Raw genomic sequence first — 26,314 nt, 5'->3', positions numbered from 1 at the left:
AGCCCTAGAAGTATGGGCGTATATACAAGCAGAGGGAAAAAACCTCCTAAAGAGGGAAAAAGTGCCCCGGCGGTCCTAAGTGTGTTCACACACATCACTGCCTATATATATATGGCAACACTGCTTGCAATAGGTTTGGTCATTGGAGGCCTATTACCTTGCTACTAACAGTGATGTACAAAATTCTGGCCAAAGTGATTGCTCTTAGAATCACCCCTATGTTGCAAGATGTTGTATCCAAAAAACATGGTTTTATTAAAGAAAGGTCAATTTATGATAACATTTTTGCAACCCTGTTGGGAAGGGATGTGGCTATTAAAACTCAGCAGAAATGCATCATGTTGCAATTGGATTTAGAGAAAGCTTATGATTGGATTCATTGGTCATTTGTAGCTAGAGTGATGGAAAAACTGGGTTTTGGGACCAAAATGGCAACATGCATTTACACTTTACCCTGGGGAGGATTCTCTAAAGTGCTGCTCAATGGAAGAGTGGTAGGGGGGGTTTGAGATTAACAGATCAGTCAGACAAGTTTGTCCATTAGCACCCTTGCTGTTTGTTATTGCCTCCCACCCTTTAATAATTTCTCTAGAATTAGCATGCATTGAAGGGAATATTACTGGGTTGAAGCTCAAGTATAGTGAACAATTAGTTATATAATGTTTTGCTGATGATTCTTTATTGTTTCTAAGGGCTAAGAACAATAATGTGAGATTGGCCTTAGAGATAGTGCAAGAGTTTGCCAATGCCTCTGGTTCTAAATGCAACATTTTGAAATCCCAAATTATAAGTTTGACTGAGGACAATGATTTTGACATGCAAAGGTGGGGCTGTGAGGTGGTGCAGAAGGGCCAAATTGTCAGACCGCTTGGTATACCTTTTGGTGTTGGAGTTACTAATAAAATTGGTAATGTGGGCTATAAATAGGTTTTTGGTTTAATTGAAAAAGTGGGAGGGCATCAGAGTCCCCTTTCATAGCAGGGTTGATATTTGCAACACAGTTCTGAATGCCTATGTTATGTTTTTATGGCTTGTGTTGAATATTGGGAAGTGCCACTGGAAGAAAATCATAGGCCCTATTAGAGATTTTCTTTGGAGAAATGGTAATGGGAAAAAAAAAGTCTCTGCTTGGCTTGCATGGGACAAACTTTCAATCCCTAAAAAGGAAGAGGGCATTGGTATTATTCATATGCCCACTCACTGTATTGCGAGAAATACTCTGATGCTCCCTAGATGTTTATCTCAGAACATCACTTGGGCACTAATGATGAGGGAATTGGTGGAGCTCGCTGATGTTATAGCTAAAGGTAAATGGGGGAATCTAAACTGGAAGGATAAACTCTTTTCATGTGCTCCTCTAAAGATCACTAGCTCAGCTCTTTGCAAAATGTTATGCAAAATGTTGGAAGGATAGTTTGGGTATCATGGTCTGGGATGGAGGAGGCAGAGTAATAGGCAATTCTATGCTCAGTTTGGGTAAATGGTGGACTCATAAATTTAATCCCCCTTCAGCCCTACTTGATATATATGTTGCAAAGAGTCTCAACAATAAAGGCATTAGGCATCTAGTTGATTGCTGGGATAGGGATTTGGTAGGGTGAAAAGATGTGGATCAATTATCTTTGGAATATCAGCTAGTTAGGAGGGAAAGAGATCTGATGGCTCATGTTTTGGAGTTGCTTCAAAGGGAGCTATGCTCTATAGCTACTGGTACCTCAGTTTGGATTAAAGATTGGTCTTGGCTCAATGGTGTCAAACTTAAAGCAAAACCAGAGATATATATTCATTAATGAGAAATGGGGATGCCAATGTGTTGTATTGCAATAAAATCTGGAATGTGTTGTATTGCAATAAAATCTAGAATGTAAATTGGAGTCTCTCCAGCTAGAAAAAGAGATGGAACCTGCTCTGGGATTGCCAGATCCCTAAGAAATTTTAAGTCTTTTTGTGGAAGGTTTGCATGTGGGCATTACCTATTGGCTCTAAACTGCAAAGGAGAAATATTTATAGTGGCATCTGTCCGAGGTGTAGGTCATCACTTGAAGATGGTAAACATGTGTTTTGGGAATGCCCAATAATCAGGGGTACCTGGTCCAAAATGTCTAAATGAATAGAGAAGAGCTTGGGTATGCAAACATATTGGGGGGACTGGATCTTGGGTAAATGGTCAGTTAGTAATGAACATATTGGGGGGGCTGGATCTAGGGTAAATGGTCAGTTAGTAATGAACATATTGGTTTGGTTTTTAATATCATCAGAGCATGCATCTTGTTGGAAATCTGGTCTAGTAGGAATGCAATTGTATTTATGAGGGCAGTATGTACAGGCTTGCAAGACTCAGATTTGATGCATAATTGTGTTTACATGTGTTGGTATGTGTGTAATGTGAATAAAATAAGATGCTCTGAGATTGATTTGTTGATTCAGAGTCTGCAAAGGAATATGATCTAAATTCTGCCCAGCGCTTGGTGAGCTTCAAACATCCTAACTTTGGTTTGTATGGTGCAGGTGAGATGTTGGGAAGGGAAGAAAAGGCCTCCCAAGTTTGGTCCAAAAACTCGTTGATCATACATTTGTTGCTTTCATAGAAAACCCGGTTGGAACCAAACCTGCTATTAAAGTTTGGTCCAAGAAGGTTGGAAAAATAGTCCCCTTGTGGTTGCACTACAAAAATAGACCCCTTGTGGTTGCACTACAAAATAGTCCCCTTGTGGTTGCACTGCAAAAGCTTCAGTTAATATGAATAATTATTATTGATCCCAAAACAAAAAGAGACTACGGTTACCTGTTTTAAGAGTATTCACCCCAACCCATTTTCTCCTAAAGAGGTTCTTTTGGGTGAATGTATGCACCTTGATCCCCCATTGTGGCATATGATCAGATGTCTGTTCCTCCATGAAATCTGGAAAGAAAGAAATGATTATGTCTTCTCTAATAGAGGGAGGAACCATATCGGGGCTTTAAAAGCTAACATTTCTAAAGTTGCTGTGCAGGTTATGGGGGAGATGAAGGATGCAGTGGAAGATTTTCAAAAGACTTTCCAAGAAGTCAAGCTTGGAAGATGGCAGACTTGGAAGTCTAGGCTCATGAAGATCTACTCAAGAGATCGACTGTCAATGATTGATGGAATCCTTTTCTCATAGTACAAGAATTTTGTTATTTTGTTAGAAAGCCCTCAGATGTTCCTATACAGGACTATGTAAGCAGTTGTGTCCCTTGCAGAGCCTTTATCTCTGCTGTAGCTGTAACTTTTCTTTTCTTCTAATTTAAATCAAAGTTTCTACCCAAAAAAAGAGACTACGGGTGAATTAATTGGGTTTCGCAACCTTTGCTAAATTTTGAAGCCCAAAAATGTCATTGAAATGGGCTTCAAATTTAGAGAGAGACTACCGATTTCTCTCTCTCTCTCTCTCTCTCTTCTTGTGCAGTACACGCCTGACGTGTCACGTATAAAGTTGTCCCAGGACGGCTGGACGTTCCCCCGCAACGAAAAACAGCGCTTTTCCAACCTTGTGCAAGTGTGTCTGCCCTGTTGTTCATGGCTGCTGACATTGCGAGGGCTCTTAGAAGCTCCCCAGTGCCCAATTGGGGAAGGCTCTTCTTGCATACCTCCAGCGCTCGCTTCTCTCCTCGGAAACGGCCTGGTACTAGGGTAGGTATTCTCGCGCGCGCCACACCCACACACACACCCACAAACACAAACACAAACACAAAAACAGAGACTCACATTACTATTGGCCCCTCTTCTAGAATCCGCTCCCGGACGAGGAGATACAGAAGAGGGTGGAAGCCATTGTGTATCGCTACCGCAAGCGGCCCAAGTGTCAAGACTGCATCGACTATGACTTCGGTAAAGTTGGGAACTATGTGAGTACCCCTGCATACACTTTGAAGCGGTACACAAGTTTCTGAGCCTTTTGCACTTGAGAGCTAAGGAAGGAAAACATGTTCACAATCTGTGCTTAGAGGTCTACGTTGGCTTTCCTGTGTTGCGTTTTTTTTTTTGGGGTATTTTTTAATTTTGGGGCGGGGGGGGGGGGGGGTTGGGTTGTTTCAGAGAATAAAGGATGAAAAGATCCAAAACATGTACAAAGAGTACCTGCGATTGTATCACCCGGTGAAAATACTTACCCTCTTACATATTTCTCTCAAGTAATTTCTTGAATTGTTCAGCATTTTTATGATGATAAAAATCATTTGCAAAATTCATTTGATGGCTCATTGTGTTATACATGTACCATAGATCAATTGAAGTTTGTTGACATGGAAAACAAAAAAATGCCAAAAGAAAATAGGTGGGGGCTCTATATGTAAATGAATAGTGGGGCCAATGGAACCAATGGGACTCTTTTAACATGGGTCATCCTTCTCTACTAAAGTATACATGGGACAATGTTCACAACCTAGGGTGGTGCCACTCTATGGCGTTGGAGTATATCCCGGGTGTGGAGCTAACGGTAGGAGGATAGTGTGGATCTCAAAGGGAAATGGCATGTGGCTCTTTCTTGAGGAAGGACACTGCATTTTGTGAGCCCATGTCAAGAGATGACTTGTCTCTACATCTCTACGATTGGTTAGGTTGTGTCATGCAAGTCCTGCACCTTTATAACCCACTGGTAAGATGTGTAAAGTGTTAGAATTTCGTGGTGCTTATGCTAGATCAAATATGTGGAGGAGAGAGACTCACAAAATACAAGAAAAGATCTTGCTTATTCAGTTGCTCAAAATACAACTAAGCTTCATACTTATAAAATGCCTTCTAGCTTCACCTTTAAATAGGTGAGCTAGTGGATCTTAAGTCCATTCACACACAGACCCTTCTCCTCCCCTTTTACATAACCTTAGTCTCTTAATATCCCTCCTTAATACTAACTATGAAAAAATTAGAATAGGTGGTTTTGGACATAGGATGCCTATATAACATTAGGCGTACAAGGGGTGTGGTTACATTGAGGTTTCAAACAATTTCTCAGTGGAGTTAGAGGCTGATACAAAGTTAGCTCCTGACTCTTTGTTAGGACATTTGGAAGTGATATGTCCCGTTTGTTTACACTTGTTACATTTCATTTTGTTGGGGTATTTGATTCAATAATTATTTGCCGAATGACCCACCTTTTTTGCAATGGACACATCTTACTTTGATCACTTGATGTGACAAAGCTTGTTCGATATTCGATGAAGTTGTTGCATTTGAAGATTCAGCTCCTCTCTTTGGCCTCTTTTCTTCATCAAGACAAGATTGAATGACTCCTTCAAGGGTGGGATTAGGTATGTTCTTCAGGGTGGTGACTAAGGTGGGGTACATGTTCTTGACTGCTTTTAGCAAAACAGCCACTGCATCATCTTCATCCATTCTCGCATTCACTGATGCAAGTTGAGCCATAAGGCCCTTTAAGTGAGAGATGAAGGCTCCAATGCCGTCTCCCTCTTTGAGTTCCAAGCTGAAAAATTCAATTTTAAGTGAGATCTTGGAATTCTTACCAAGCTTGTCAAGCTCATCCCATTTCTCCTTTGCAGTCGGAAGCTGGTCCACAACATGTTGAATGAGAGCCTCATCAAGATGAAGCATGATGATGGCTTATGCCCTCTCATCATCTTCAATATTTTTAGCCTTAGTTCGATCAATCACCTTAGTGCCGGCGATGAATGGCCAAAAATCTTTGGACATCATCTTGTACTTGACAAGGACCTGCCAAGTGTGGAAGCCCTCTCCTGAGTACTTCTTAATTTGGGTGTTGTCCTTTGACATTGGGTATTTAAGGAGATAACTAGAGAGTAATGGGCTGATTTATGAAGAAGAAAAAACCAAAAATCTGTGATGTTTTGGCTTAAGTAGAAAGAGAAAGGCTTATGAGAGTGCAACAACCCTTAATCAAGCCAAGGATGTTGCATAAAAAAGGAGATTAAGATGGTGAAGTTTATGGTTTAGCACTTAGGGTTTGTGTCCAACCACTAATTCTGATGGAGATTAGCTTTATTAGTATCAAAGAACACTTTGTTTGGTGATTAAGATCACCATTAGTGTTTAGTAACACTACTAGTGCTTAAGAGCACATTTCTAGCGTCTAATGACACTTGCATTGGTTATTAGATTCACCATTAGTGTTTAAGAATACTCTTAGTGTTTAGAAACACTTTGGGATGGCTCTCCTTTGTTGGATTAGTAGTCTCATTAGTGTTAATCAATACTATTAGTGCTTATAAGCACACTTTGAGAAGCTTTGTGCACTTGAAGATGTTGATGAAGCTTGATGGCAATGAGGCTTATGAATACCCCATGGTGTATGCCCACAACATCAAAGAATCTGGAGCAAAACACTTCAAGAAGCACTTAAGAGTTTTGAAGCTAAGAGGAGAGGATTAGTGCAAAAAGGACACTTGATTTTGAAGCTTTAATGGAAGCTTCAATGGCTACCAAGTGAGCAGCTTGGTTTTTGACTCTAGCGCACGCGTGGAGCAGCCATTGGGGCTGATATTTGAGCTTTAGATACTTGAGACTATGGGCTTCAAAAGCCCTAAGCTTGTGTGGCTTGAGATTGCCCACAAGCTGCGCATTGCTGTACGACAGACAACGCTGCAGATTTCGTGCGCCGGCCTGCTCAGACGGCAATGACGTGGCTGAGAGAGTTGCAAACCATTAATTGGCTGCACGAACTTGAGCGCCTGGAGGTCTTTTTCACTTTCCCAGTTGAGAGCTTGCCGAGTTCTTGCCTCCACAAGATGCTAGAGCTCCTCCACTGGCAGGAGGTTCAGCTCCACAAAAAAAAAGGGAATAAAATTGACCTATTCTACACCACAAATATGACCTAATCTTGCCAAGCTCTAGATACCATGTTAGAATTTCGTGGTGCTCATGCTGGATCAAATATGTGGAGGAGAGAGACTCACAAAATACAAGAAAAGATCTTGCTTATTAAGTTGCTCAAAATACAACTAAGCTTCATGCTCATAAAATGTCTTCTAGCTCCACCTTTAAATAGGTGAGCTAGTGAACCATAAGTCCATTCACACACACACCCTTCTCCTCCCCTTTTACATAACCTTAGTCTCTTAATATAAAGCAGTGCACGTGTTTTGGGAGCTTATTAAGTAGTTAGTTAGGATCGGGGTTAAATCAGTCAAAATCAGTTAGGTCAGTTCCCTGGGTGTGAAACTCGAAGTTCTTGGGCAACTAGTGCTAGGGGGAGATACCTTTTGAACCTCGGGTTATACGATCTACGGTTATGGGGATGGAATAACCAAGATCTACTAAGGCTGAGGCTTAGCGTTAAAAGCTAACCCAAGATTAGGATTAGGGCTTCGCTAGGCTTAGGGGCTGATTGGACCTTGGGCAAAACGTTTATTTATTGGGTTGGATGCTAATAGCTAGGGAATACCTTCTGTCACATTAAAAGCAAAATAGCAACTAAAAAAGGAAAAATGTTTATTTATAAGGCTAGATGCTAGTAGCTGGTCTATAAAAGAATACCTAGGGCTCTGTAATGATTATCATATGGAGAAATTCATGGGCAGGGTAGTTTGCCAAAGAGCATGGGACTTGAGGACCATGAGTAGCTCTAGGCGAGCATATGTCTTGATGGTATGGGACCCCAAGGCTTTCCATCTAGGTGGGGATAATTCACGGCAATTTGGATCTCAAGCCTTGAGGTGGTTTTGGAAGAATGTCATGGTGGTGTGGTTATCTAGGACTTACAACTATGTTCCTAGAGCCTTAGAGGCTAATACAATGATTTTAGAATTTTGAGGACATGTGGTCCTGAATTTGGGCATGGAACAATATTATTATTTCAAATTTGAGAATTTTGAGGACACGTGGTCCTAACTTTAGACATGGGACAATATTACAATAAAATAATACATGAATCTCTTATAAAAACAATATAAAGAGATCTCCTTAATTCTAAAAGAGGAGAGAGAATGTTAATATGTTTACTTGAGCCTACTATCATTTGCGGGGATCAGAGCATTCAGGGTATTCCACTTATTTCCCACCTTTAAGCTAGTAGAGCTCATAGTTGCCAAGAAACACATTTCTTCCATGAAAGATCTTGGGGAAACGTTTCTGAAACATTTCATGTTTGAAACTCGCGTCTTTGAAGGCTTTTTTTAAACTCTTTTTTTTAAACGTTAGTGGGTTTCTTCACTATTCAATATTTTTTTATTGACATTGGTGTTCTCATTTTTCATTGATGTAGCCTCTTTGACTTGAGAGCCTTGACTCTTCATTTATGGCACTAGTGAGACTATTCTCTTGTTTTTCATCTATGAATCATGATTCATGAACATGTGTTTTTGTCTTATGAAGATGCGTTTGAATGTTCATGTCATGATTTCTTATAGAGAATGACTTGTGTTACAACTGATGTGTAGCTGTGATTTATTCAGTTCAAGTTTGAAGATGGTCATGACTTCTCTTGCAAATAATACAGCTCATCTCAACTCGTCTGATGTGTTAATTTGACATCTTGTGCAATGTTCATCAATATTTAGATAACTACCATGAGTTTATAACTTGCACTTTCTTATAAGATGAATTTGGGCATGTTCCTGGATTCACTATATATATATATATATAAATATCGAGAGTCTATGTATAGAGATATATGTTTATCTTTGAGTTTTTTTACGAAACCTCTTAGACGACATTTCATGCATGGACCAAAACCTCTGAAACCCGTTTCGAAACTCCATGGCTACCATGGTAGAGCTATTAGAAAGGGAGGTGAGTGTGTGATGATCTATGTCCGCCCACGGCAGATAGCGACATCCATTGCGACTCCATTAGAGCCATAGATGACATGCCTCCTCCAACAGTTTCAGGACATCATGTTGAGGGATGATCTTCCACCAAGACTGTAACGGAAGGGCAACTGTAACACGGAAATCATATCAATCATGAAAATTGAAAATACACATAAGCATGCCAGATAAAAGAAGGATGACAACTCTCCATAGTACACCACTCTAGGGGCCAAGAAGATGGGCCGACTCCCCCCCCCCCCCCTATGGTTAGATTACCAAAAAGGAGTCTGCTTCCAAATACAACTTCACGGGTGCCCAGGGATTCTCCATTGGCTAGCACATATCTCTTCAAGTACAGTATAAAAGCAAAACAAAAACATATACTGAATTTGATGACGATCCTCAACACAAGAGAGTATTCCCGGCATCAAGCATATGCAGGACAACTATGGACAGCCCATAGCACTCCCACATCAGCCCGGGACAACCCTGCATCTTCACCTTCCTCCTGTATGGCTCACAGAACAAGTCGACCAGCCTTGAAGGGCTGTTTACAGCAGTCAACCAGCTCTCAGGAGCCACAGAAGAAATTGATTAGCACCAGTACACAAGCCTGAAGGTGTCCGATCAGTAGGGAATCCCTTCTCCACAAATCGGCCAGCTTTTTGCCCTTTCTAGTGCCCTGACCAGCAGCTTTTTAGAGCTGTAAACAGCTGGCCAGCAGTAGGAAAAACTCCCAGAAATAGTCGATCAGCTTCCCCCATACACCTGGATGGTTTCCGTTGCAGTAGAAGGTGTCGAGGACTCATGATCCTTCCCGAACCTTTCCAGAACATAAATATAGAAGATCTCCAGGATAGCTAGTTCCAGGGAATCACATCATGTCAAGCTCCATGAGCCATACATGTACACCATGTCAGGCCCCACAAGCCACACATGTACTATCCTGTCAGGCTCCATGAGCCATACATGTACTGTCATGTCAGGCTCCATATGCCATACAGACACACCATGTTAGGCTCCACTAGCCATACATGCATATCATGTCAGGCTCCATATGCTACACATGAGCAATAGAAAACAGAAGCTGTGAGAAATTTTGTTACAAAGACCTCCGTTCTCTTGTCTTGAAGACCATTGTATAGATTTGGTACTTGGAGCTGAGCCACCCAGTAAGTTTCCGTATCATCTTTCCAAGGAGTTGGAAGCTGAGTTGGAGATGCAACTAGCACAGTTGCTTAGGTATGGTTTCATCAGGCCTTCATCCTCTCCATTTGCTGCATGGATTCTTTTTGTGCAGAAGAAAGATAAGACCGCACGTCTCTGTGTGGATTACCAAGCCTTGAACAAGTTGCAATCAAGAATAAGTTTCCCATGCCAAGGATAGAGTACATCCTTGAAAGACTCAATGGTGCGAAGTACTTCACCAAGATCAACCTCAAAAGTGGCTATGATCAAGTCAGAATTTTCGAGGTCGATATCCCAAAAACGCCTTTCGAACATGAGGTCATTATGAGTTTGTGGTCATGTCTTTTGGTTTGAGCGACATTCAACAAGATGATGTCATGAGTCTTCGCTGTACTCATCGGTATATGTCTATTCATGTTTTTGATGACATTCTTATTTTTTTTGCCACTGCAGAACAACACGTGAAAGATGTGCAGAAGGTCTTGCAGCTTTTGCGAGATAACAAACTCTACATTAATGCAAAGAAGAGCATATTTGGAGTTCAAGAAGTGCAGTACTTGGGCTATGTGATTGAATCCGACGGCATTCGCCTTGACCTTGAGAATTCTCAATTGGGACGTTCCAAAGACCATCCAAGAGATACGTTCCTTCGTAGGCTTGTGCCAAGCATATAGCTCACATATGGATTGGTTTTCTAATGTTGTAACAAAAACCATTGACAGATTTGCTCAAGGGAGTGAAGACTAGAAGACAGAAAGTTTCAGTCACACAGGTAAGCCTTTATAGGCATTCTTTGCTCTGCAAAAGGTGGCTTTTGAAGCCTCAGTCCTTAAACTCACATCATGGGATGATCCCTTCAAGGTGATCACTGATGCCAGTAATCTCGCTATAGGAGTAGTTTTACATCAAGAAGGAAGACCCGTGGCATATTACAGGAGAAAGTTAAATGATGCAGAAAAAAATTATTTTGTCTCTGACAAAGAGTTGCTAGGAGTTACCACAGCCTTGAAACAGTGGAAACCTTTTCTTTATGGAAGGGAATTTACTGTGAAGACAGACCACCAGGCCTTGAAGTGGTTACAAACTATGCCAAGTGCCAGTGAAACGATAGACAGTACCGGTGGAGTCAGTTGGAACAACTGCTTGGCGGAATGATTGAGTATGTAGTGGGTAAGAACAACCCCGTCGTAGATGCTCTGAGCCGCAAAGGTAGTATTCAGACAGTACAGGAGTCCACTATGTTGGAGATACAAGGAAAAGATTTAGACAATATGAAGACAGTGTGTATAGATTGTCCAGAATTTGGAACTTCTTATAGTATGGCCCTTTATTCAAAACCGGGTCATTATACTATTCAGGACGGTTGGCTTTTTTACAAGGGTCAACTATGTGTTCTCAAGGAGAAAAGACTGGCACTCCTCCATGATGTCCATGATTTACTTTTGTTGGTGGTCATCGCGGGATCAACAGTATCTTGGAGAACTTAGAAAGATCGTTTTATTGGCTGAAGATGTGCAGGGATGTTATTGGCCGAAGATGTGCAAGGATGTGTACAACTATGTTTCCACATGTTCCATATGTCAAAAAGTGAAAGTACCTCATACCAAACAGGTAGAGTTGCTTCAGCCATTGCCCATTCTTGAAGGTCCGTTCATGACATTTCGATGGATTTTGTTGGACCCCTTCTTGCATCTACTGGATCTCAGAATACTAGGTGTATGATGATAGTTGACAGATTCAGTAAGTTTTGTATGGTAACCGTAATACCATGCAAGTAGACGGCCAGAGGTAGAAGATATAGCTCGGGTTTTTCTCCGACATTGGTATCCAGTTTGTGGTTTGCCGCGGACAATTACTCCAGATTGGGATCCAAAGTTTACATCTCACTTCTCGTGAGCTCTGTTCGACAACTTTGGTACCAAATTGCAATTGTCCAGTGCATTCCATCCCTAGACCGATGGCCAAACCGAGATTTACAATTAGTTGGCTTTCGATGTGCTTAAAGCATACTGCCATGATCAGCAGTCAAAGTGGGAGCTTCATCACCCGTTGGTACATGCTATTCTCCACTCGCTCATCCAGTGTTGGTAGAACTCCGTACGAGATAGCCTTTGGTCGAAGATTTTCATCCCTTCTCACGAGGATGATCTCTCCTTCCTTGGAAGACAACAAGACAAGATAAAATTTTTCAGCCATCATTGAGTCCATCAAAGAGCGTCTTACCAAAGCTTAGGAGGCTTACACTAGACATGCGAATAAGTCACGGAGAGAAGTCAATTTTAAAGAAGGTGAATGGGTATATGTAAGGATCATGAAGCAAAGACTCAAGCAAGTGGGCAAGTGTTGTCCAAAGTTGTCATTGAGAAGTTTTGGTCCTTTTCCCATCATCAAGAAGATAAGCGATGTCGCCATGCAACTAAGATTGCCAGATAGTTGGACGATGCACGTCTTCCACGTCTCTTGGTTAAAGGCTTATATTGGACCTTCACTTCAGAATGTTCCAAAAGAGCAGCAACCAAAAATGGTTGATGAAGCAGAGGTGATAGAGCCTGAGAGCAGATCCTTCTACATCGCTCGAAGCATGGTTCTAGACGACGTCTTCGCTAATTTTATACAAAGTTCAAAGATTGAGGGACCCCTGAAGCCGTTTGGCTAGATGAAGAATTCTTCCTCGAGTATCCACAGTTATTGGCGGACTATCTCAAAGCTATGAACCTACCGCCAAGCTAAGCAGAAGGGAATGTCATGTGCACTGTGGTACACGGTGACAAATCGACTCAAGAATCATGTACAGAAGTAGTACCTTTTAGGATATTTTGTTGTATGCCGTGACCCCTTTGTGAGCCCCAGTCTGGGACATGTCAGGCACGAGCTACGTAGGTCAGTCTCCCAGCCATAGTGGTCAGTGTCAGGTCAGTCCTCTTAACCCACTGTGAGGAATTCAGCAAGTGTTCATCATATAGGTGCATGTAGAGGTCGGCCATAGTAGTAGGATGCATGTTAGGCATTCAATTGCATTCCATGTAGAAGGGGGCCAGCCCCAAGGCGGCCCCAAAGATGGGCTAACCTTGCAAGGGGTAGCCAACCCCCTAGCCATACACCTAGACCCTGTTGGCAGCCCTTCCTTTGTGGGTTTGGGCACCAGTCGACCAGCAGCTCGACCAGTCCCAGCAGCCCGACAGACTAGAATCAGCCGACCAGGCATTAAATGCCATTTTCACCCGGTCGTGGGAACTTTTGCAGGCCGACAGCCTCGTCAGGCAGCCGACCAGCATCATGGAGCCATATAAAAAGGCATGCCATATTCAGTCCATAAATCATCATGTAAAGCTCAAAGATCATCAAGCTATGTAAGCATGTATGCCTAGGCTCTGGCCTGTGCATACCTACAGCCACTCTTGTGCTCTCAGCCCAAGGCAAAGAAGCTCAGTCTCTTTAGGAGTATTCAGCACACCTACCCTCAGTCTCGGGCTGGTGTATTTCTCTCGAAGATAGCTTCACAGTCGCCTAAAGCTTATGCACAGTTCTTCCCAGCGTTTGGTCGCATTGTCCTTGCGTTTGGTGGTCAGTCAGTCAGTTTGTCCACTCGGTCTTGTGGACACAGTTTAGCTCGTATACAGTTCTCCAGAAGAAGAAATAAAGCAAATACTTGCCTTCAGTGGGTAATTTGGGACCCCATTTGGTGTCGTCTCTACTACATCTCTTTCAGATTCATGTATGCTGTTTTAAAGGATTGCTAAAGACTCACTAAACTCAAGTTTAAAGAAAGGCTTTGTTGTTTCACATGGTCCTAGCTCGGCGCATACTAGAACATAGCTGATTTCTAGTGCTAATCCATGATTAGGCAGTAGATAAACAGTAGGTTTAGAGGAGTAGCAAGTTTGATAGGCATCGAAGGCTTCTTTGTGGACTAGGAACAAGTCGGTGAGGCAGGAAGTGTCACACTTTAGGTCGGCAGCATATGTAACTGGCCAACCAGTAGTGGGTGAGTTGAATAAGGTTTCCAAGAGCCTATGAAAAGGCAAGGCATCGTTCTTTGTGGATCATCTGATCCCATTTTGGGGTAGTCCTTAGGGGTATTAGATTTACCTTTTGGAAGGCCGGAGACCACAGATTTGTAGAGTCATCTTTGACACTTTTTGTACTATATAATATACTGAAAATACAGCTCTCTCTCTCTCTCTCTTCTCTCTCGTCTTTGTTGGTGACTTGCATCAAGGTTCCTATTCAATTGCTTAGGGCTGAAAGAAGACACACAAAGCTTCCGCGCATGTGATATGTTTGCTCCTTGGGCTCATTGTCCAGAATCTGCTCCTTTCTTGGGGACTCTGTCATCGATACCACTTCCTCTCTTCAAAGCTTTCCGGCATCCTCGGACGCTCCCTTGTGTTGAGCTTATGGACTTACCGTTGTATGTGCTGCCTTTCGTGGTTGGATCTCGTCGCGGCAACGTGCCAACTGGCTCTTCCACTGCTGGATACTCTCCTCACCCCCCTTTATCCTATATGGTGCCACTATGCTCTTGGGGAAATCGATGCTGGTGGACCATGCTCTCTAACATCTGCCGAAAGTCCATGTATTGTACTTGCCGTAGATGAACTCGAAGAAAAAAAAAACATCTTTGTGGTCAAGGACTAGGTGAAGGTTTCATCCTCGCGCGATGGAGGAAGGATGGGTGTAGCCAATTGACTCGGGCAAGGAAAAAATTGACTCGGGCATGGAAGCTGCATGCATATACCCAGATGTATAAAACGCTGCCCTAACTCTGCCCTAACTGCCTCCTTGGTCCATGAACCGGCTGGCCTGTAGCACCCCCTTGGAGGCACCCTTATACAGCGTTTTGCTGTTGTATATGGCTGCCTATTGTGTGCTGTCCTTTAGCCTGAATAGGCTGCATTTTTGCCGAATCTGGTTGCCTCTTGCAACCTCCATAGGCTGCATTTTAAAAAAAATCTGGCCACTCTTCTGCTCTGATGAAATTAGGGTGGATGGAGAGACACCATGATCATACTCATGATAATTACATAAGACAAACTAGATAAGATGAAGATTAATGCTAATCACATCATTAACTAAATGGGCAGCATAATGACACGAGATGGGATAATGGAGGTTGTGTACTCTTGCATTAGATGAGAGCCTCTTATATAGGCTGGAGTACAATGGATTAGGGTGTGATTAATCCCTAAGCAAAACCCTAATTATATCTAGAAGAGAGCACCCAAAAACCTAGATTGGAGTGCAAAGGAGATCTCCTCCCACTTGCTCTAGGCGCCTAGAATATGATCCATATATTCTAATGTATGTCATAAACCATAGTCTACCAAAAAGTTCTAAGGTTAAGTGACCATTTGAACCATATGCCCTAATTCCCAATGTCACATGGATGATTTGTTGTATTGTTTCCAACACTCTCCCTCAACAAAATATCCATGGCTACTAAGATGATAATGCTAGATCTAGTTACTGTTTACAACTCTAGTTATGATGACCATCCAAGTGCCCGTAGGTCTTACTCATGGTGGTTTACAATGCTAGAAGTTGATGACAGATGCTAGGATACTAGTTATGTTTACATTTCGCTTAGGATAGAGGGGTGACCACAGGTGGGCAAATCCTAAATGTTCTAAAAAGCCCAATCATCTTCGATGAAGTTAGTCTCCATTGAGGCTCTTTCCTTTTTGTTGTTGTTTATGTCTTCGCTTGAGCTGTCAGCTGTTCCTGCAAGTAGAGCTTTCTGAGATTTGTTTCTATAGAAACAGTCTTTTTCTTCGTATCCTGGTTTTCCACAAAAATTGCACGACTTCTTGGGAAACTCTTTCTTTGGATTTGATCCGAATCCTCTCCTGTTCTTCTTGTAGCTACCTTTGTTGAAGAAAGCACTATCTGTATTTACTATTACCTTGAGTATTGCCTTGCCTTTGCTTAGTTTTTGCATCTTCTTCTAGGAGAGATGCTTCCATATCCATAAGTTTTGGTGAGGGCAAGCTAGTGAGAGTGGTAACTATGTTACCATACTCCTCTTGAGGTAAATTGTTGAGGAGGACAGCCATAGTTGTTACGAGGTACGCCTCTAACAGTTCGAGGCGTTCGAGGTGTACGACTGCTTGATCAAGGCGTCCACCCAAAAAAAAATAAAAAATAAAATATTTTTTTATTTTTTATTTTGCTGGTTTGAGTCTTTAGACGGGGACTTTAAGGGCCCAAGGCAGCCCCTCTCACACACACACTCTCCCTCATTCTCTCCTTTCCTCCCTTAAGCCTTTCTCAAGATCCAAAGTTCAAAGTTCAAACTTCAAACACACTAGGATGATGATGTTTTTTATACCCACTTTTGGAGCTCTCTCTATACTCTACCGGCTCATTTCAGTTTATTTCATTTTACTTTGTATCCTTGAATCTTGATGATGTATCCAGATGATGAGGATGGACTATTTTGGTCTCATAGGTCATTTTGGCCTTTTGTAGACGTTTAATACAGCTTTCTTTCTTTAACACACACTCTCTCTCTTCCTCTCTCATACACACTCTCTCTCTCCCTCTCTCAAGGCTCATACATACACACTCTAGTCTCTCTCTCTCTCTCTCTCTCTCTCTCTCTCAACTTTCACTATATATATTATATCTATCTATCACTATATATATATATATATATATATATATATATATATATATATATATATATATATATATATAAATATAACAAATGCCTCTAACACGCCTCTAACGTCTCTAAAAAATACCAATCTTTCGAGGCGCGTACCTTACTCATCTCGTACCAAACGTCTCTGACGTCTCTAACAACCTTGAGGACAGCTATGATTACATCTTCTTCGATAGTCTTCTTGATCCCAGCCAGCCGTGTGAGAATACTTTTCATGTAGTTCATATGGGTCGGGAGTGACTCCCCTGAACTCAATTTTAGCTTGAAAAATTTAATTAGGAAGCTGATTTTAGAGTTCTTTGACTGTGCTCCAAAAAGAGAATCTAGGGTATCCAAGTCTCATTGGATGAGTCCTTTCCATCCCAAGGCTATGATGGCCAAAGCCTTCTCATCCTTGTCAATCCATAGAGTTTTCTCATCCCTGGTATTTAGCATTTTTTCTTTCCCATTTGTTATATCCCATAGTCCTTTTCTCAAGAGAGTAAATTTAATCTTTGTTTGCCATGTATGAAAGCTATACCCTTCAAACTTATCTACTTTATATGTACTAGCCATTATGATTGGGTAGGTCTTACCTCTTGGCACTAGAGACCAAAAGACAGTGTCTAAACCCTTACACAAAGTTGAGATGTACGAGGCTAGAAACTAAAGACCCCCATCACCATAGAGATGCATATTGGAGGACAAAAACCTTGAAAATCCCTGATCTCTTGCAAGATGATAGTACCATGTCCTTTTTGCCGAGGTTTTTGTTGTTTTGGACTTCTTTCCACATTTGAGGATTCATGTGATGAGGGTATGATTAACAAGGTTAATCAAGGGCAATCATTTGGGATTTAGTGAATAAATTCACTTTTTTGGGACAGCCAATATGCAAAATATTGGTGGATAAAATTGATGTGTTTCCACAAACCATGAGGCCAAGGGGTTAAACCTCATGCATTAGCAATGTATTAAGAAGAGTTTTAGCCATAAAAAACTTTGGATTAGTCATAATAAACAGAGATTAATCTCTGCTTAAGTGAAGAAGCTTTTGGAAGGTGCACAGATTCGGGCCGCCTTCTACACTTGTTCTTTTGAAATTATGAGACCACTCGCTTTGTAGCGGGCGAAAACCCGTGTGGGTGAAAGGAATTACGCAATGCCGGCCTGAGAATGGCGAATTTCTCCTTTCCTCCCAAAGTTTTGGTGCCGGTTTCGTTGTAGTTTGCCGGCGGTCCCGAGCTCCATTGAAGGTATCCGCCTCTTTGCCTCTAAGTTCGGAAGAAGCCAGAAGAGGCAACGTGGGCTTTGGTTGAGTGTGTGGAGTGGATTCTACCTTCCACTAGCAAGTGGCTGTGGAGGTGATTTCCACAACAATGTTGCCATGGCTAAGTTAGAGATGACTAATCCTATTTTGGAAGGAGGTGATTAGGAGTAGGTGACGTAAGATTAGGATGATAACCTAGCTCTTGATACCATGATGAAATTAGGGTGGATGGAGAGACACCATGATCATACTGATGATAATTGCATAAGACAAACTAGTTAAGATGAAGATTAATGCTAATCACATCATTAACTAAATGGGCAGCATAATGACACAAGAGATGGGATAATGGAGGTTGTGTACTCTTGCATTAGATGAGAGCCTCTTATATATAGGCTGGAGTACAATGGATTAGGGTGTGATTAATCCCTAAGCAAAACCCTAATTATATCTAGAAGAGAGCACCCAAAAACCTAGATTGGAGTGCAAAGGAGATCTCCTCCCACTTGCTCTAGGCGCCTAGAATATGCTACATATATTCTAATGTATGTCATAAACCATAGTCTACCAAAAAGTTCTAAGGTTAAGTGACCATATGAACCATATGCCCTAATTCCCAATGTCACATTGATGATTTGTTGTATTGTTTCCAACATGCCCTCCAAGATCTGGCCTTTGAATGCCCACCACTGGACCCCCCTGATGCCTTCTTCCACCCTTGTCTGGTTGCATTCGAGGCACCAACAGGTTGCCTTACTTGCTTGCTCTGTCCACCCTCTACTTGGTGGGTCTGGCCCTCCTCCTTGCTCTTTGGTTGAGCTCTCCTTGCACACACAAGACCTATCTGGTACATAGTTTGCAAAACGCAGCCTTCATGGAAAAAATGCAAACCTGAGTGAAAATGCAAATGATGATGGGGTTCTTCGCGATGGATCTCCATGCCTATATGAGAGAGAAAAAATGCAACCTTTTTTGTCATCAAAAACTTGATGCTCTAATACCAATATAACATGGGTGCTTGCGAAAGCGTGTTTATGAATTGATTGATTGCATGTATTACTAACATGAAATATGTACAATGTTAAATAGAGATCCTCACTGGTAGCACTTCTCCTAAGCTCTCAATGACCGAGTGATGATCAATGAATGAATATGCTAAAGCCTAGACTCCTATTTCTAGTGTCTAATGTTGGTGAGCTGGCTACCAACCCTAATAATAATAATGTCTGACTAAGTGTGTTCACACAATAACCCAATAACTCTATCCACATTGGGCTACTCATTGGGCGCCTGGACAATATTACAAAGATCTGGCACAATAGCCCTTACAAACATATAAATCCGGCCTCATACTCGACCTCTGAGCTGGCCAATGGGTAGAAGCATGTCCATGTCACACTCGGGAGAGTGTGAACGTGACACTGTAGCTCCTACAAATGTCCTAGTAGGGGTGGAATCATAAGCTTTGCAAAAATCCACAAAGCAACAACATACATGCGGCTTCCATGACGTGGCCTTCTCCATGATGGCCCTTGGAGTGAAGATATGTTATAGGGTGGAGAAATTCCTCCTGAAGCTTGCATGACATGATGCTCTGTACCCCAGCCTCTCGGTCATAGAGCTGATTACCATCTCTTTACTTCAATTTAACATTGACATTGCTGAGGACCTAACCCCCTATGGCCAATATAGCAAAATACAGATAGATATATTGACCCTACCATAGTAATGTCTATTCTTCATGCTAACTTTTACTCATCTGAGCTTGCAGCCATTTATCATTTTACCTTTCATCCTATAGTCTTAAACTTCAGATCTTGGTGTAGAGTGTTGCAAAACTTCACCATTTTGGATGATAGAGAAGACTTTTTGGAACTGTCTATTCCAGACAACTTGCCTTCCGTACTTGCTATCATAGATGTCATACATGCTAGTCTCGAATGGTTCCAAACCTATGGGTGGCTAGAAGCTTATTATTATACCTTAACAAGAGATTTGCAAGGATGGGAGCAAGCACATGTTGCCTGTGGGCAAAACGTTCCGCACGTAGATCTTCATGATCTTTTGCTCTCCCTTATGCAACCTTTTTTAGTGCTCGAGTGACATTGGTGGCATTGAAGAGGAAAGATGATGTGAGTCGCGGAATGTGTGTCATGTGGGGTATGGGCTGATCTGGCACATCCCAAAGGCTAGGATCTGCGATGGGTGTGGGGGTTCTTTATTCCCGGAGAATGTGCCATGCGTCTGAGTTACCCTTGCTCAAGAAGAGCTGGTAAGGCTCTTGTTCTGGTCTAGCAAGAAACACACGCTTCTTCCTATGAGTGAGTTGATGAAAGATTTTACTGAGATCAACCCATTTTCTCTCTCGCATAGGAGACGGGGCCTTGTGGCACTGCATTCCTCATCATACCACCCTTTTTGAGGCTCAGAGGCCATCCGTAAACTGGCTGAGGAGCATGTGGTGTAGGGAAAGGTGGCATGGGCTGAATGAGAGAGAGAGAGAGAGAGAGAGAGAGAGAGAGAAAGAAAGAAAGATATATTAACGTCTACGAGAGGCCAAAGTCGGCCTATGAGACAAAAAATAATAATACAACTGTGTTCTTCCGGTCATCGGAAGAAAATAAACAAAAGAAAAAGTGTGCATGTGTCTGGATACAACTGTGAATCATCATGGATCGGTGGAGCCAATATACAAACAATATAAGGGGGGTGGGGATGTGGATGGAGTGCTAAGGCAAGATGCATCTCTATATGCTGAAGGGGTAGTACAAGCATGCTATGCAGATCTATGTCTAACTCCATCCAGTGCCATAAGAGGGATATAAGATATCATACATCGCCGATGCTGAGGCTGTGAGAGAGAGAGAGAGAGAGAGAGAGAGAGAGAGATGAACGTCTTCAAAAGACCCAAGAGGGTCTATGAGACCAAAATTTCCTTAAGACTATGAGCAGATCTGTCAAAGGTGGGTGGGCACTGCAGTAGGAACCAAGCTCCACAGGCTCAGCAAATTTCTGTGTGATCGTCAATGCTATGTTAATTTCTTTTGTACTTCAATCTTTTTGGGCAAGTCTCATGACATGAAATTTTCTTGTTGCAGTAAAGAAATGATTGAGGAATGCAGATCCGTATGCCTTCATTTATGTCTCAAAAATGTCTTCGCTTTGTTTTAAGACGAAAGTACTGTAAAATGACATATACTAACACATGGAAACAGGAGTTGGCAGGTGATGAAACACAGACCAGCAAAGGTGTCAATGGTCAGAGCAAGGAAGGTTCAAATGACATGGCAAGTGAAAGGCAAAGTGGAACCAACTAGACCCTGGCTTTCAACTTGATAGTAGACTCGTTGAAAAGTAGTGCATTAGTGTTAAATCTATAAAATCCAAGTTCATGTAGTTTGCTTTTGTCATTTGTTTTGGTGAGCAAAAAGATTGGATTTGACCTTTTTATCCATAAGGTATACAATATGTAATGTAAGAAATATTATAGCAAAGTTCATTAGGCAGTGATGCATGCCTGCCATGACATCAGCAATGTGTTCCTCTGGAACATCGTGTGCCTATTATTTGTTATTGAGCTCGATAATATTCACCAGTAGCATTGTAAGAATCACTAGCCATTCCTACTCTACAATTTAAAGTGAGATATCTCCTTTGAAATTTCTTCTGTGATTAGTGTTTTGTGCTTTCAGCTCTTGATGTTAGTGACAGGAGAATTTGCTCGAAGCTGATTGGGGAACATTAAGGCTCTAATTCTGAATAAATGGTTGGGGAATGTTGACACAATTAAGAATTGTGTGGATTCAAGGAGAACTGACTGGTGGTGCTGGGCAGTGATTAGCTGAAATGGTTAGAACTGATTGTATGGTGTCAGGCAGTGATTGGCTGAAGTCACTAGAACCATTGGTGCCAGCATGTGGGAGTCTTTGGTCAAGATGTGTATTAGCAAAGGTTCTTCTGACTATGTTGCATTTCTTCTTAGTGATACTTGTTGACCGCGGAAGTGGAGACAGGAGAACTTTGTGTAGATGCTCACCATATTATGAGATTTGTGTCTTTCTCTTCCAAGATGGATTTGGCCCACTCTCACTGAGTTATGCAGTGCAGATCAATGATGTTTGGGTATGTATCTATTGGAGTTGGCATATAGTAACTACCTACAAATCACATGTATTAATGTTGTCCTCATAGACCCTTTGGGTGTTTTCCCTCTCTCTCTCTCTCTCTGTGTGTGGCAGCTTTATGTCCACAAGACATGAGTTCAATTCGACATGCTCCATGAAGAATGAGTCTATATAGAGAGAACTTTTTGAGCTTGACAGGATAGGGGTTTACTGAGATGTAGGATGCTTAGGGATACTTCTATCACATGAATTGAGGATTTCTATGGCACAAGTCTCTTCAAGGCACATGTTGCATGTAAAGACAAGCAGAGAGGTAGATCTCACAAGGGAACATGGATTCATAGTTTGTAGTACTCTTGAGGTAGAGATAAGATGAACATGCTTTACTCCATTTTTAGCATACTAAGAGTTTCGAGGTTGCATCATTGTCTTTTGAAGGCAGGATTTGGTATTTTATGCAGTATCAGCATAAGGACTAAAGATGTGTGGCTCCCAGTGTGCATAAGGTTTTTAGGCATAGGAGGTGACTCTTGAAAAAGCATAATCACATGTGTAAATATAGTAAGCAAACACTCCTGAATTCTTCCATTCTAGGGATTGGCTAATGGAGTAAAGGATTCACAAGACACCATACCATGGGACCACTTAATCAAGGCTTGGATGGATGCTCGACCACAAGGGACTTCTCTTGAGACATCTAGGAGACTTGTAGTCTCCTATAAACCTATGGTACATGGAATCACATATATAACTCGTATGAGATTATGAAGAGTGCAGTCGAGATAGCAAACACGTAGTTAGCAAAGGCAAATAAATATAGTTTATAGATTCTATGGACAATGGGGAAAAAGGAGCATTTGTCGAGAACCTACTAGAAGTTTTTGGCACTTGTTAATTTAAAAGTCATTAAATATATTATTTCCTCATTCCAACACCATTTAGGGGATGCTTAAGGCATTATCTATTATAAACTTTACACACTGCACGCTTTGGTCTCATAGGCAATTATGCCTTTTTGTAATGTTAGTGTCTCTCTCTCTCTCTCTCTCTCTCTCTCTCTCTCTCTTTAAGTAGACCACATATTTAGTTGAAGACCATAGTCTTTAAAGCTCAAGACATGGGTCTCTATGTTGTGTATTTGGTCTCATAGGTCATTTGGTGTTATGCATATGTCAATATAAAAATTCCCCCCTCCCCCTCCTCTTCCCCCCGTCCTCTCTCTCTCTCTCTCTCTCTCTTCTTTTGCACATGACATTCAAAGATTTATTCACTACCTTAACTTTTGGAAATAGCATGTGTTTTTTGGTCCAATGCGAGATGAAGTTGTAGCAACTCATATGTAGAGTGGACAGCTCGAATGCCTAGCGCAAAGAAACCATCCACACCTATTACAAATCTTGACATGGGAAACCTAAACACAAAATCTCTATGATATGCCAAATTAGCCCATATTGCACCCCACTTTAGCCATTCTCTTCAACATTACCAGTGTCACCAAGCGCTACTAAAGCTATATAATGGTTTGGTTGAGGACCATGACGATCTTCATTTAGAACACTTCCCACATGGGTATAACATCCTCGCCCCCGCACTTACAGAACTCTTTAATAGGACCCTGTGTGAAGGCTTCTTTACTTCTTAGACCCCACCGACACCATTGTCCCCCTCCAAAAGCAGTAGATTCCACCAATTCAAACAACTAGGGGACTAACATGATAGCCACACGATGACTAAGATTAATGGGCAATTTTGGAGGTTGAGATTATCTTTTTGTCAAAGAGGGACAAAAAGTCACATTCATACAAGCTTCAGTATTCAAGTCTAGATCATGTCTTTACTCTATGAGCCATTATTGAGGAGGCTAGGATACAAAAGCAATGGGTGTACTCTTCTGCTATAGATTTTTGTAAGGCTTCTATCTCTGTCTCTCGATCTTGGCTTCTAGATCACCTATATGACCTTCATTTTCCATCATAAATGATATGGGGGGTGATGACCTTACATAAGGTCGTGATTGGCAAGGTCTAGGCATCAACAGTACTATTGGCAAGGTCTAGGCATCAACAGTACTATTGGGCTCAAACTAGGTTGGCCGCTCTCTCCTACAGTGTTTGGACAGTATATAGATGAGATATCATTTGTAAATAGATTTAGCAAGATAGAGTCACAATTGGCTTAGGCAGTTATGACCATTTTGCTTTATGCGGATGACATAGCCTTAATCTTTGTTTTTGTAGAGGGGTCATAGATATATCTTGATGCATTGCAAAGGTTTTGTGATGAGAGAGACCTCAGACTTAATTTCAAAAGAACCAAGATCATGGTCTTACCAAGAGAGAGAGAAAGGGCCGATCTTTTCTATAGACAAGAGTCCATGTGTAGATTGTCTCATCTTATGTTTACCTTTTGGAGTGATCTTTATAGGTCTAATCTTTTCCATGAGACCAACAGCCCAGGTTGCCTTGTGAGAGGGCATGCAACTCTAGCCCACTTCTAGGAGCCCCACACCAAGTATTGTCTTTTTGACACTTTGGTGCACCTTGCAGCAAAGTGTAGTGCCTTTGTATGGGGACCAAATCTAGGTGTGGAGGACAGAGAGACTATAGGTGATGATGCTTTCACGCATGATTTGGAGTAAGCCATCAATACCACATAAGATCATTCTAGTAGCAGCTGAGTTTGGAGCATCCCCTCCTTGGTCATAGACTTTTTAAGAATATCACTACATGCATTATGTGTATACACTTGATGTAGACCTCCTTCTCTATTTGGCTCGAGTCCTCTATGCAATGAGAAAGAGAGTAGGTCTCAGTACTCACAGGTGGTTTGGTTGACATGGACGACAAATAGACCACCTCCTTCCTTCCCTAGTACAACCTTGACTCCCTTTTTTTCCATATCTTATGGCCAAGAGATAAACCGCCTTATTCGTCTTAACCTTACAGGGCTTCACACTAGCTGCATATGGATGTCCCTACCAAAGCTCCCTATGAAATTCCAACTCTACATAGCATTTTTAGGGAGTTATCAAGGATGAATTCATTGTGAGCCTCGGATACCTTCATAGGCACATGTCACATGCATGTGTATTGCCATTCGCTAGTTGAGAGTATCATCCCATCGTGTACATAGTGAATCATGCAGAGCAAAGAGAATTCCTTAATAGACTTGGGTATGTTCAAATTCCCACCCTATTGTGAGATTTGCCTAAGATTCCCTTGTCTTTTTCGAGATATCTCATCAGGTGTGTAGTATGAGGACTAGAGATTACTTAGGTCTCTACTTATTGAAGATGCTGCCATTAGAAGGTGCTAAGACAACACCTAGGTAGTGAGAGCCAACGAGATGCTTCTTAGACCCCTGTTGAAGACTTCTTCAAATTGAATCCGCCCATGACAAAGGATGTCTCCCAAGCTCCACAAGGATCACAGTGGATGCCGATATCTGATTGCGGGACCCTTTGGTCCCATGCACCTGCAAAAGTCATGAGAGAGAGAGAGAGAGAGAGAGAGAGAGAGAGAGAGAGAGAGAGAGAGAGAGAGAGAGAGAGAGAGAGAGAGGGAGGAGGTATTAAGGTCGGTAGAATGCAACACTAGGGCATATACGACCAACGGTGGGACTTGAACTCGGGTGTGTGTGTGTGTGTGTGTGTGTGTGTGTGTGTGTGTGTGTGTGTGTGCGAGAGAGAGAGAGAGAGAGAGAGAGAGAGAGAGATCCCTTTTGAGATCAAGATGCCCTTGTGCCCCCAAGGATTGTAGCCTTCCATGTGTTAGTTGCAAATTGAGGACATACTTCAGCACCATGGAGGGGCCTCACCATAAGGAGGGGGACATCATGTGCTCTATTATGGGAGGAGGATACTATTATTGGATATATAAGAAACACAATACTCTCTTCCCACCATACACAGTGGCATGTTGTATAGTGACATGGCTACCTGTACTACCTTTTCATTGACACATGTTCACACTATGTCTAGCTAGTTTCCTTTCTTATGTTTAACATAACTTTCTTTCTTTCTCTCTCTAAATTTGGTTACTTCGTTAGCTTTGGATTTTTTTTTCTATCTACCTTTTATGATACTTGTAGTTGATTGGATTCGGCATTAAAATTTTAGGGACTGTGCATGTGCATCATTGTGTGTTTTTCTTTTGCTTGCCTTGCTAGTACATTGCATCTCCATGATGTGTGATTCCTTACAAAGATTGTTGTTCTACATGAAATTTTAAAGCATTTTAGAGTTTATATCTTCCTTCATAAGTTTCTTTGCTTTTGGCATTCATTTCTACACAATAATGCAGTCCCATCGTCACAATGAGATGCTTTCTGTGCTTTTTGATTTAGGGT

At 41.8% G+C, this 26,314-nt stretch overlaps 1 protein-coding gene across 3 annotated transcripts; it reads left to right on the top strand.

Annotated features, from left to right (window-relative positions):
- Nucleotides 1-3,440: 3,440 nt before the first annotated feature.
- LOC147606321 (uncharacterized) lies at nt 3,441-21,453 on the top strand. 3 transcript variants are annotated; one of them, XM_086792181.1, is made up of 4 exons: nt 3,441-3,652; nt 3,751-3,867; nt 4,058-4,117; nt 21,069-21,453. In XM_086792181.1, the coding sequence occupies exons 1-4, from the start codon at nt 3,539-3,541 to the stop codon at nt 21,177-21,179; spliced, it is 402 nt and encodes a 133-aa protein (XP_086648307.1). In that variant the 5' UTR covers nt 3,441-3,538; the 3' UTR covers nt 21,180-21,453. The 3 variants fall into 3 exon arrangements, with proteins under 3 accessions (XP_086648307.1, XP_086648309.1, XP_086648308.1); XM_086792183.1 differs by lacking the exon at nt 21,069-21,453 and adding an exon at nt 8,386-8,431; XM_086792182.1 differs by having other exon boundaries at nt 3,446-3,652; nt 21,059-21,453.
- Nucleotides 21,454-26,314: the final 4,861 nt, after the last annotated feature.

This window comes from Cibotium barometz, chromosome 57 (assembly GCF_041138505.1).
Source record: "Cibotium barometz isolate CiBa-2024 chromosome 57, ASM4113850v1, whole genome shotgun sequence".
Taxonomy (NCBI): Eukaryota; Viridiplantae; Streptophyta; class Polypodiopsida; order Cyatheales; family Cibotiaceae; genus Cibotium; species Cibotium barometz.
Note: the sequence above shows the minus strand (reverse complement) of the source record. Positions and strands in the feature narration are given on the sequence as shown.